This window comes from Falco rusticolus, chromosome Z (assembly GCF_015220075.1).
Source record: "Falco rusticolus isolate bFalRus1 chromosome Z, bFalRus1.pri, whole genome shotgun sequence".
NCBI lineage: Eukaryota > Metazoa > Chordata > Aves > Falconiformes > Falconidae > Falco > Falco rusticolus.
The window spans coordinates 83,154,579-83,168,244 of NC_051210.1; the positions used below are offsets into that span (position 1 = coordinate 83,154,579).

The window sequence follows — 13,666 nt, forward strand, 5'->3', positions numbered from 1 at the left end:
AATACTGACTATCTGATTTTCTCAAAATGAGCTTTGAAGGGAAGGATGTCCTTTTAAACACTTGAGGTATGTTTGTGGGGTGTTTTTAGGCAAATGGATCAAAGATACTGAGGTCAGTGCTTTGAAAATTCACCCGTTTACCAGATTACCACTCACATAACGTCAGTTTACTAGTATGGTTTCAAATATCCCTACCACCACAACCAACAGTGTAAACCAGATTTAACTAGTGATCAGTGGGTCCTCAGGAGTCAGAGCTCTCCCAAAGCAGTGTCTCAGGTACTACACATTTGGGGCATGGGGGAAAATGAATGAGTCTTGTATTTACCCTGGAAAAAGATCAATCAGCGTGGAACAGTGTGAACCAAGAAGCTCTAACAGACGAAGAAGAGGGTAAGTGCTCTACATAGGACACAGGGACCTGGACCCTCTGCAGGCACCGCATGAGTGGGGGTACAAAGGGCAGTGACCCATAAGAAAGTCTGATTTGCAGCACCATTCAATTTCATCCAGTTAGATACTGTCAAGAACACCTGACAGGCAAGTAACTCAAGTTTAAGTGATTACATAAAAGATTTACTGCTTATAATAGTTTCTGGACTTCCACTGCTTCACATTCACCCACTTCACACTTGAGAGTAGAATACTCAAATCCAGATGCACAAGTGGAGCATTAACGTGCCCTGAAGAACTGCTACATCTAGTGGCCTTTTTGTGAAATAAGAAGGAAGGAGAAAACAATCTGATTTTAAGACAGTACTCAACACGACCTAAGAGGAAGATGACAGATATAGTTACATGACTTATTAAGTCATCATTAAATCCAGTTTCATTTTCAGCAATGCTAATCTGACTTTTTAAATGTAAACCATCGCCCTGAAATTCATCAAGAATGTATCATGTCTTATCGAAATCTTATATACAGTGGAGAGGAGGCTGAAACAGGAGTTTGTTGGGTTTCGGTTGCTTTTTGTTTTCCTTTCTTTGCAGGGCCCACTACCAATCTTTCAGGATTCCTTTTCTTACACTGGTTTATCAAAACTTTTTTATCAAAATATTTTGTGCATGTTGATACTTCAAAAAGAGATGTTAAAGCACTCTGAAGAAAACAGCAATTGAGGCTATTAGATTTGCTATTTAGGAACTTACAGATACTCCTAACATTTGATTAGGCAGGAAGACTTTGTGAAATCTCAGTGGATTGACCGGTGCTGGTATTTGAACAAAAGCCACACAGAGGAAGAAGGCTGATAGTGAAGAGAAGTCTAGTGAGTACCACTTGACTCTTCAGAACATGCATGCATACACTCACAGCTCAAGCTCTGACACAGCCTACTTCCAGGATTCACAGAACGTTTCCATTTTTTCTTGGGTAAATTTCTCCACTCTGATTGATAACCAGTAACCTACAAAACCTTTAAGAATGGCTTTGAAAGCTTTAAGATGCTGTCTTGCAGAACTGTTGCTTTAAAAAGGCCTGGACAACTTCATGACACTTCTTATATGCCACAAACTAGCATGCTGAATATACGGAACCAGCAGCTGCCACAACAACCTGTTGCTTTGAATGACAGATTTACCTATACGAAGACCATAAGCAAGCTGCAATTAGTTTGTCTTTCCAAGAACTCCAACATGGTTTACTGCTTAAAGAAGAGCTGCTGCCAAATATGTTCCCTGCCAACACCAACAGGCATGTCTTCTCACTCTCAGGTCATGTAAAAAACTACTGACTGCCAAAGGAACTACAGTACTCATTTATTTTGATCTTCACAGAAGCAGGCAGGCCAAAGAGAATTTTCAGGGAATTCTGGTTAGACTGTCTTTTGAAGAGGGAGATACAATAGATATAAGCAGATAAAGCTTTCAGAGATGGATATCTACAGAAGCAAGAATCCCTTACGGGATCTGGGCCAAGGATTAAAGAAAATAGGGAGGAATAACACTGGAAGGAAGTGGTAACTGAGTAAGCTTTATATACAAATAGACCATGTAGTCGGTGTTTCAGCACTCAAATATCCAACCCTGATATATTTACAGTCTGTGTTTGGAAAAGTTTGCACACCTGAGTATGAGAGAAGGAGAAGACAGTGTCACACGTAGGGGTTATTTATGTAAGCAAAACAGAGGCTTTATCTGGAGGGGAAAAGAATTCAAATACATTTGCAAGGTCGCATTTGTCCCACAGTTGTATCTCAAGCGACAGGTGCTCCACATGGTGCAGACTTTATTAAGAACAAAGTTATCCAGCAACTTCTGTCCTCACCCTGGCTTCTCTACTTTATCTCAACAGATCCTATCAAGAAAAAAATCACTGCTTTTTGAAAACCGAGCAAAGATCGTAATTATTAATATTTACGCTCCAGCTAGCGAGTACAACGTTGGAATGAACTGCATGCTATATTCAAACAATGGGCATGTGTGCACATCTACGTATGCATACACGAAGGGTGCACACATGATCAGCATCTGCAGTTCCTCCATACTTTTGGTTATTACTAATACCAAACCAATATTGTTCATTGTATGACGGAAATCAGTGCATAAAGAAACCAACCAGATCAATGGAAATTATTTAGGAAAGCTGTCAATTTGCTTAAGATTCTCCAGTAACTGACTGCATACTACCTACGGCAAATTGCTTTGTTCCAGATTTTTTAATGAAAACTTTACTGAAAACTCAACTCAAATTTTATGTAAAAACAAATGTAACAACCTGTTCTCTCCTTTCCCAAATCTCCCACCTATGTCAATCATCACTACGCAGAATGATGACAAACTAGAAAACAGCTCAAGGCAGCAATCTAGCTTGAAGAAAAGCAAGAGTAAGGCACACCAAGATTTGCATTCCTATTGGATATATAAGATTAAACAATAGTCTTACTCTGTATTGCCATACTTCATTTGGAAGAAATGCTAGCTCTGATCACACTGATTGTGGAATAATTAAAGTGTCCTCTTCCGAAGATGCACTGTTGCAAGCTTGGAGAAAGGAGTTTGATTGAAAAAGAATGCTGACACAGTGATCAGCAGACAATGATTTCTTGAAGATCTTGCTAAACTTTAATCCATTAGAACCTATCTTAAGGCAGCAAAGATTTAACTTGGGTAGGTTTGAAAATTGACTATCTGGTAAGGATTTGCAGAATAGGCTTTCTCAAAAGATACGGGATGCATTCCCAAAGACTTCAGTCACTACGTATTTGAAGAAAAGATTCTGGAAGAAAGAAATCAGGGAGGAAATAGGCAAGCATGAAATGGTTTCGAATCCACCAAGACATAAATTGCTAAGGCATCCATTTCTCTTGCCACAAAGGTGCCATAATTTTCATATGCTTTGGTGATTATTACTGGTTCAGCAGACATGACCAAAAGGAAATTCCTGACACACAAAGTGTAGTACTTCAACAGGAAAACCCGAAGAATGTGAAGAGAATCAACAGACACATGCAATTATGCATCTTTTAGATCTGAATGTGATACACTTACATGGCCCCTGCTGAACTTCATGGGACCAACAGTGAGGTTAGCTGAGGCCTTCAAATCTTGCTAAAAGACTTCTCAACAAGATGATACAATACGGCTCGAAATTTCTTCTTTTTCTTTCTCACCTGAATTTACAGGATGCAGTCTAAATTGCTCATGTTATTTCTTACAAGAACAGCATTCAAGATGTTTGAAAGTGCAATATTAGAGACAGCTTGAGTTTCAAAAGAAATGTTGTTAAAAGTTAGTGACATATGAGTGTACAAAAATTTGAACATGCCTCTGCATTTTCTTCTCATCCCTGCACTCCTAAAACAGAATAAGGTGTTTCAATTTGATGGTAATCATGCTATGCCTCAAAAGACATAAGTCAGACTTAGAATACTTCAGTCCAATATACACTACGTTATCTACCCAATTATTCATTCATTAACTAGATTCTCATTTCTTCTCAGCTCCCTCCTCCCCATAAAATACAAAACCAAAAAAGCACTGTGTGAACAGGTGACCTGTCATTGACATAAGAAAAGCAGCTAAAAAGGAGAATTTGTGTAAGATGAGTTGATGTTACCGTAGTTTGAATTTATAGTAGTCGTAGAGTGAAAAAGAGGGATTTAAAATACAATATTTTATTGATTTTGCGCAAAGTTCTTCTACATAAGAGATATTATGCCTTGATGAGAACTGTGTATTTTATTGAAACTTCTATTAAGAAGCTGCACCTGAACAATTTTTTTTTTAATAATTGATGTCCAGTTGTGACAATAGAGCACAGATCTGAATTTCAAGAGGAATGTGGTAAATAGATAAGAATGAAGTTTTGGATTAAGAAGTATGAATCTCCATATGATGTGACTGTTATTTCTGTATTTTTTGAAATACACTCCTATAAGTAACCTTCAAGACTGGAATTCTCATCTGTAATTGAAGCACAGCCAAAAACAAGCATATTTTCAGCTTGTTTCACAACTTGCTGAGCAGCAACAATGGAAATAGATGATTCTTACCTGTCGTGGCTGCTCCGTCACTCGTTGTGGATCAGATCGTACTTTGTTACTAGGATGATTTGTAACTTTGGTGACTGGTTGTTTGAAAATTGATGCAGTTTGTCTGATTGGTAAAGTTGTATTTAAGTCTGGTTTTCCCTGTTAAAAAAAAAAAAGAAGAAAAAAAGAGAATTAGGAAAAATTATACATAAAAAGTACACAAACTAATGTTGGATTCACCCTCCTCTACCGAGGCTTTTTTCTGAAGTAAAGATTTCCCTTAAATGCTGCACTTAACTACTCTTTGCAGTCCTCCATTTTAAAGAGAACAAAAAAAAACAAAAAAAAAAGTAACACTTAACTGGTTCCACACTTTTCCACCTTCTTGGGAAGAATCAAACTGCTTGGAAGTTCATCTTTTGTTAAAATATATATGTTAATTGTTCAACTGACTTACATTCTGAAAAGAGACAGCTTCACAATCAGATGTCAAAATGAGATCTCCAAAGCTTCATGCAAATATGTTTGTAGCTAACAGTTTATAGAGTTCCAAGTCTTAAAGGACAGCATCTTCCTACATAACCCTGGTCACAAATTTCCTAAGCAATTCCTACACCAAACAAATCCTCATTAAGTGCAGCAATTTATTCTGGAAAAAAAACTAAAACTGTATCAACTTCAACAAACATTTTGACAAAGCTAGTTTTTATCAGGTTTGAGAACTGATGATTCCCAGGCATCTGCCTTAACTTTACCAATAATATCTGGTCACACATCAAACCCTTAGGCCTTTGGAGAAACTAGTGCCTGAAACCCTCTTTGTAGCAACAACCCCAGAATTATTTGGGGGGGGAATAGAATTCTCCCATAACCCCCAAAACTGATGAAGAAAGAAGATAGATCATCACCTTACACCATTCCAGCTTTTCTAAACCTGTCTCTATCCAAAAGCAGACTGCCAGTTTGAAGTGCTGTGCCCAGGAACAGCACCTCACAGCTTTTTGTTTGTAATCCCATTTCCTCCAAGTCTTGAACACATAATACCAGACTTTTCTGCTTGTGAATTTTGTCTGATATTTTCCTTAACTGAAATAAAATATTTTTTTTTTCCCCCCAAAGGATACAAGAATGTGACTGAGAAGACATGTCACTATATTGACACCAGAGAGACACTGAAAATAAATATCCCATGATAAATACTCTCCTAATTAATGTGTACCAAAAAGCAAGTTCACTATTTTGCAGGACAGTCTTAAGCACTTCAAAACAATTCATAGCCATATCTAGTTTCTGACATAGAAAAATGGTTAAGTTTTTGCGTTTTATAAGTTTACTGCTAGTCATTCAAAAGGAAAAGTAGTAAGTTATTATGCAGTATTTCACACCTCAGAAATTTCATAATTGGCTGTGAGATCACAGGTCAAAAGTTACACAGTGAACACTGGTATTAGACTCCATCCATGTTAGAAGTTTTTCATTAGGATTTACTTACACTCCTAATTTTGTGAGAGAAAGCAACCACTTGATCTTAGAAATGGGCATTAAATCTCAATATTCATATCCTCCATACATAGATTATACAATTTGGACTACACAACTTCATAAAACAGACAACGTTAAGAACCAAAGAGCACATGCTTGTTCAAAAAGCATTCATTTCTAAGATCAACACTCTGGAATTCCAGACAACAAAAGTTAGAACACTGACTATAGATATTCTGTAATGATCTGTATCAAAATTAAATTAAAAATATGGCGACAGGCTTAGGTTTGTTAAGCAGTAAGACTTCTCTTCACTGCATCTGTTGCAGATTAAATTCTTATTTTAAAAGTACACATCCCTCTTTTAGAGCTTTGCTAAAGCAATCTGATAAGGTAGTTCCTTCACCATCAGAACACTCTGATTTTAGCATACCTCTGTAATTGCAAGGCGGATGGCTGATGAGAAAGAGATCATGAAGTCATTCTTTCTATATGTGTACAGTGCACAATCTATAAACTAGCAATAATGAGAGTATAATCTCTGCACTCCACAGAAAGTTATTTTCATCATGAAGACCATTCTATAGGCAAGCCACTTAATCCCAAAATACATCCTTAGACACTACAATAGTTATTATATTGGGTGCTTCTATCCAGCTATTCGATTCATGTGCTGGGTGGGGGGACAGGCAAGGGAGAGGTCTCTTGTTATAGCCTCTCCAGGATGACACAGTGCTATTAGATCCTGCCTGGCAGAAAAAAATAAGGAATTCCTCCATGTATTTCTAAGGAATGTAATTGACAGGAAGAAACAATATAGAAACACTTCACATTTATCCAGGCACCTCAATATAATCTAAATGAAGGGACAGTTTTAAAACTTCAGGCCTCTATTTTTCATGCAGATGGCAAAGGTGGTGATTTATCAAGAGTACTATGCGTATTCTTAGGTATTCAACAGTATGACTCCATTCAGACACTCATTTATAGTTAACACTGTAGCATGTTGGAATCCTGGCTTAATATTGATTTATTCATCCTCTCACAAGAGCCAGAACACTTTTCCAGATCAACAGAAGAAATATGCCAGAATATTCAACAACAGACAGGTGAATTCTGAAAGAGTTCTAGAAATCTATTATTTTCAATGGAAGCAGTTCTGATCACAGCTCTCTATTCTTACCACTCCTTTAAATCACAGAATCACAGAATCATTTATGTTGCAAAAGAGCTTTGAGAATAGGCCCCCTTTCTTCACAATTTCCAGGTAGTGCAGTTAACTCATTAAAATATAATAAGGCTAAACCAATGGAAGTTTTCCTCAGAAATTCAGACATCTATCATTTCTAGTATAAACTTACAGCCAGAAACTAACCAATCTCTGTGTCTTGCAACATTACGGCTTTTGAATGGGAAAAGCAGCGTATCTTCAGAGATCTCCATCCCTAACACGCTGTTGAATTTTAACTGGAACCAGGGTTTCCGTGGCCAGAGCAAACAGCAACAGAGCATGAGTAGTTCTGCCTCATTACACTTAACAGTTTTAACCAACCAGAGAAATTGCCATTCAATCAGCACGGAAGTCCTAAGATCTTTTTATACGAAGCAAAAGCGAGAATCTAAACTTATAAGTAAATCTAGACATCAGTCTTCACCTAATGTTTCACCCAGGTAGTCCAGGTCCGCTAGAAAAATACTTGCGATACTGTGGTCATCGCTTTGCATGGTGGATACTGGTTATGGGCTCCATTTTTTTTCCTCCCTGACGATGACAATAGTAAGTCTAATGTTAGACTTTCTCATATATAATACATTTTTTCATATATAATTAAAGCATCTCTGATGAGCACAGCATCACCAACCAGAGCTAGACAGTAATCACACATACTTCAATTTGCACAAAGTATTTTGACAATTAACTTTCCTCACACCACGTAATTTAATTCACACCAGAACCCTGACAGACCTTGCCTATCCTACAAGCTTTGCATTCCCTTATCTTGTGACATCAAGTTCAAAGAAGTATTTGTAGCTTTGAAGTCCATGGCCCCAGGGCATTCTGCACAGTAGCATCGGTATAAGTGGTAAAATAGCTATTAAAACTGACAAAACCAATAATATTACAGAGCCAGCTGCCATATGGGGGTTAAATCTGGAAAAGCGAACATTTCTAGAACCAAGGTCTTCATTTCAAGTTCAGAAAAATATTTACAGGCTCCTTATGGCCAGTGATGGGCCTTAAAGAGAAGTTAAAAATTAAATCCATTAAACTCAGAAAATAAAAAGGAGATTTCTTCAGGCAGTCTGAAAAATCAAGACAATTCAGCTACATTAATGATATGGCGCCCAGAATTAAAGCGAAACCCTGATGAGCTATAAACGATGCAGGAAATACAGGTTCAAGAGCTAGATGGCCCATATACTTTTTATCAAGGCTACATACTAGAAAACGGTCATCAGGATAAACTGTTTAAACAAAGAACAGAGCAATTCCTAAGTACTGTAATTATAATCTTACTACTTTCCTGTTTTATTTCCTCTCTCATCATAGTCACATCTGGGCTTTCTGATCTCATCCTATATAAACAGTCTCTCATTTGTGTCACTGAGTTTTGAACAACAGAAAACTCTAGCACAGAAACTTGCTAAGCTCACCCATCTCCGGCACCTGCAGATCTTGGGATATACAGGGAAAAAAAGCAACTGATACTCAGAGAAACTTTTTCACAAGAAATCGTAAGTCAGCCACACATAAGATTTATCCGTGACAAAGGAAAAGCTTCCAGCACATCCCTACATCTTCACTGTAACAAAGATCCCTACAACCGACACCTCTCCTGGAGAACAGAAAGTTCTTTTGAGCTTTCCACCTACACGTTTCAAATGGTCAGACAGCGATTACTTCACTTGAGATGGCAATTAAGCTCACAATATTCAGTTTTAGGCACACTTTGGCCTTCAGAAACACAGCTGTACTGTGGGCTTCTATGCTGCTTGACTACTATCACAGAACAAAAACCTCTTCCTACTCTGGGAACTATAGTAATGTACTAGCTAGCAGAAAAATCAATTCCCTGCTCATTTTTATTCAGTAGGAGTATTTTATGGTCCAACAAGGATTTCCAAAAGAATTTCAGCCCACTACCTTTCCAAAGACATGTCTTTGCAGAAGCATCAACATGCCCAGGACATAAAAACATTTTAAAAACTCAGCAGAGGATTTTCAAGCCTTTCAAATCCTTTAATCTAAGAAGTCACTTATAACCAGACAGCATGTTTAACCAGTACTATTATGTTTTCTTTACAAAATGAAGAATTGATAAGCATATTTTTATAAGCACTGCAGTATGCTGTGTCTACTGGATTCATATTCAATTGTATTCCTTACTTCACTGTCTCTTCAAAAGCACTGCAAATAAATAAAGTAACTTAATTTGCAAGTGAAATGTAAAAATGGATACACAGAAAACAATGGCAAGATTAATATAGGTTGAAGCAAAACTCCTCCTGCAGCTTTACCGTAAACAAACCTATCAAACATATGCCTTTATTGCCAATACTGAACGGTCAGTATGAATGCGCAGTGCTAAGATTGGAGAGAAGTATTTTGCTAGAAGTGTATTTCCGTGTCATTTACACTGCTGTACATTTAACATCACAAAATGGAAAGCATTCATTAGCATATATTATCCGCAGTTCCACTTGAAGCCAGGTAGCATTAGTATGTCAATCTTGACATTGAGTTGTAATCTGCTCCAATTACATGAGAATCTCAAAAGTTACAAGTATGGCAAGACAGCAATTCCATCCACCAGCTACATAAATCTAACTGCCTAGACACGTCCCAGTAAGAAGACTCAAGTGTATTTTGATGTTCCCTCTTGAAACATATGAGAAGCCAAAGGATTTAGAAACATTTGTGGTAAATTGTTTGCACAAAACCAAACAACCTATAAAACAGGAGCAAGTTTATACACAAACTTGCCTATGCAAGTCTGTCTTTTATGGCCCCCCAGCAGCACAGCTGCAAGGTGGACTGGAAGACAACTCCAACCAAACTCTTTCAGTGTCTTGTGGAAAAAAAAAAACCAAACTCCAGGAAAATGTTTATCTTCATTTTTAACTATCACAGGAATACTGCAGAAATTCCTGAAAGCTCATGAGTTACAGATTCAGTCACTTAAGAAATAATAAATGTTATTTACCCGCAAAAAAAACCCCCACCGCCCAAAAAAACCCTTTCCTAATTTTGTATGTAACAGAGCTACTGTCAGCAACATTCAAGTAATCTCAGATCATAGAAATACAAAGTAAGCACGGACTCATCTAGATTTTATATACCAAATCTTCTAGTTTCTGCTCATGCAAAAAGCATAATCAAAACCTTTCCTTGGACTACCCCTAATTGTTAAATTATTTGAAAGCCTCATGTCTGTGGTAAGAAAATAGTAAATAATTTGAACACATGCTTTAAATAAAAAGAAACCAGCATGAAATGTGTGGTTCACGCATTACAAATGGCAGATGACAAAAACACATCAGTGCACAAGACATACCTATAACTTATTAGGTCATTTCATACACTACTGTAAGTTAAGAAATCCTGAAAAATAGAATACTTTAAAAAGAAAACATTGCAGGTTGTTACAGAAGTCCTTTCAAACTGTCATATAAGGTTTCTAAAGTTTGCCCAGAAACATATTATATCTGAGAGTCAGCTAAACTGGTCATCCTCCTATGTGCTACATCACTTATTTCACTCCTGCATGCTTCAGCCTTTTATTTTTAATGTTATACACATTTTCTTCAGTATTCAAAAGGATACATTGTTGTTTAAAAATAAATAGACAATAAGAGAACAATCAGATCAATTGAGAAAGGCCTAATCTTAAACAGAAAAACACCCGGCCTCGTTAAGCCACATAGCTGTACACAGCCATCCAGACTTGTACAGATAAACGCATCTGCCTCAGAAACAAGCTTCCTGGCACATACTGCACACATTAAAAATGTGAACTATTTCATCTCAGAACAGGAAGATGAACATAACAATTTGAAGCCTTGCACAGGAGAATCTCTTGGCGTCAACAGTCCTAACTTTTCCCATTTAGAAGAACATCATTCAGGTAGATGACTAGCACTGAGGTTCTTAGTCCCAAGCCAACTCCTGAATTACTCGAACTTTTGATTCATACTTAACCTCACCTTGGTATTTTTCTCGGTAGTAGCAGAGTATTCCATCTATTTACAGTTACATCTCTACCACTACTAAAAATTAAACATACATGTACATCTTAGAAGCAGACTGCTTTAAGCAGAAAAAAAAAAAATTGCTAAATGAACTACAGGAAAGGAAATTCTTAGGATATCCTTAAACACAGTATTTACTAACAAACCTTATTTTGATTGAGAGAATCATTCCTTAGTCTCTGTTTGTTCTTCTGCAATTTACTGGGCATCATCTTTCCCGTTCTGAAGTCAAAACTGCTGAGATCAACAGTGTTTCCCAGGTATCTTGCCAACTGAGGCTTGCTTCTGAACTTCTTACCACTTGGACTAAAAAGAAGAAAACACTTTAGTATGTTTTGTTGTACAAGAGGATACAACCTTGACTTCTTATAACAGGTTCTATGCCTTGTTAAATATCTAAAAAGTTTCCATTATCTTTATTCCATGTGGCACATTCATTGCTGTGTCGGTTAGTGACAGCATACCTGTCCAACCTCTGCGTATCCGCTCCCATCCCTGGCACAGGGTTTGATTTATATGTCAGGCTGTGGGACACTAGGATACACTACACCTTGGGAAGCTGGCTTAGCAGTACAGCTAAACCAAACTCCAGCCTAAGCAGCACAAATGTCAGACTGTGGCCAAGTGCAGGACCCTCTCTGCATAAATGTAAAGCCCATATGCGAGGTTCCAATGGATGGCTAGCTAAGGCCAACCTCGACTCAACAGCAACCCTTCCCAGCTATCAAACAGCAAGGCGTTAAACAGCTGCGCAGGACTAGGAGCGGAGGTGATGTGACATCTTATTGCTATTCAGTCACTACGGCTGGTGAGCAAAGCCAGGGAAGTAACCGAGCGACAAGCAAGCAAGCAGCAAGCAAGATGATGCAGAATATGAAACAGGTCCAAAGCTGCCATTGTGCATATAGATCTCACCATAACAATGAAATCATATGGAAGTGGTAGGGAAGTTATTTAAATCATCTTCATTTGGAATTACGGAATTATTTCTACCCCAAAGTCCCAGCTGATGTTTCTGAGTAACATCAACAAACATCCCATTTCCCATAAGGAAGTGCTAAATCTACCAGTCTTTAAATCACAGAACCTTCTATCCTCTCAACTCTACCTCATTTTCAAGCATTCCGAACACAGTCACATACATCATGCACACTGCCTGTGCTAAATACACATTTTATCCATGCGTATTTTCACCGACTTCACTGGACACTTGCTAACTAGTCTGCATGCCCTGTCTGCAAGGCATTGCTAAGAAGCACCTTACTGACAAGACACTACATAATTCATTTCACGGTAAGGGCCAACGGTGTGCTGTCCCCAGACTTACAAGCTCAGCAGAAAATCAACCATCAAGAACTGCTCTGTAAAACTCAAACTACAACACCAGTTTGCAATAGCGACTCAGTAGAGAGAGCTGTGAAAATGGCTTAACACCCCTCATGTGATGTCAACAGTCCCTTGGTCTAATGCAAATCTCGACCCAATGAATCAAGCCAAGTGTCAAAATCCTCCCAACTACTGAAACCAAAAAGCTTAACCGAGCTCAGAGAATTTTCACGCTACTTCCTTTCTGCAGAAAACTACAAGATTTTTTTTGTCTTCTTCACTTTTCAAAGGGGGGGGTGGGGGTGGGGGGTTTTGGGTCTTTTGGGTTTTTTTGTTTTGTTTTGTTTTGTTTTTTAAACTTCAAAATGCCTTGAGGCAAGAACTTCCCCACTGAAAAATATGTACTGAATTCTGGGAAAAAATAGCTAATGAAGCCAAACATTTTTCAAAGTCATTAAAATGAATCCAGAAATATGGAAAGACATAATTAACAAGCGGTAAAGAGTGGGAGAAAAAGACTTAAAACAGATCACAATCTGAAGCTAACCTCCTCGAGGATGGGTGTGGGAGGGAAAAAAAAACAAAACACCCCACCACACATATGGACACCCACACCCCACGACAAACCTCTTTTCTACTTCTCATAAACCAAGAATTGAAGCTATGCTATAAACCAAACTAAACAAAACACCAGTTTTATTTCAGATAGTGCAGATTAACACCCTGGCTTGTTAACAGTAGAAAAAATTCTGTGCTGAAGGTCAGAGACAGAGAAAGGTTTTTGTGGGGCAAGGAAGTTTGCTATTAAAATAATCTGACCCATTGCCTTTCACTCCTATTCAGGCACCTATAAGAAAAGATCAGGATAAAACCCTGACAAGAATTGCTGGCTGCCTAGCTAAACATCCCGGTTTCCCAACAGACTGGAAGGGCTGAATTTACTGAATAAAGCCTCCTGTTACGAATTGCTTTCCCAATGAACATAAAACACTGAATGAAAAGGAGAAAACAATGACTATAAGCAAACCCTGAAGCTGGTGTTAGTGTTCTTTTTTTTTTTTTTTGTAATTAAAACCTGTACACACAGTCATTTTAGCTCATAACTAAGTAACTACTAAAAGCACATAGAAATTTGC

At 37.8% G+C, this 13,666-nt stretch overlaps 1 protein-coding gene across 1 annotated transcript in view; it reads right to left on the reverse strand.

The window, feature by feature from the left end:
* The window catches only part of MBD2 (methyl-CpG binding domain protein 2), a 40,480-nt gene that overhangs the window by 16,261 nt on the left and 10,553 nt on the right, over positions 1–13,666 (reverse strand). Inside the window, exons 2-3 of the mRNA XM_037372983.1 lie at positions 11,351–11,510; positions 4,494–4,631 (exon numbers count right to left, since the gene is read on the reverse strand). Of these exons, the coding sequence (XP_037228880.1) occupies positions 4,494–4,631; positions 11,351–11,510 (298 nt within the window). The remainder of the gene's footprint in view (positions 1–4,493; positions 4,632–11,350; positions 11,511–13,666) is intronic.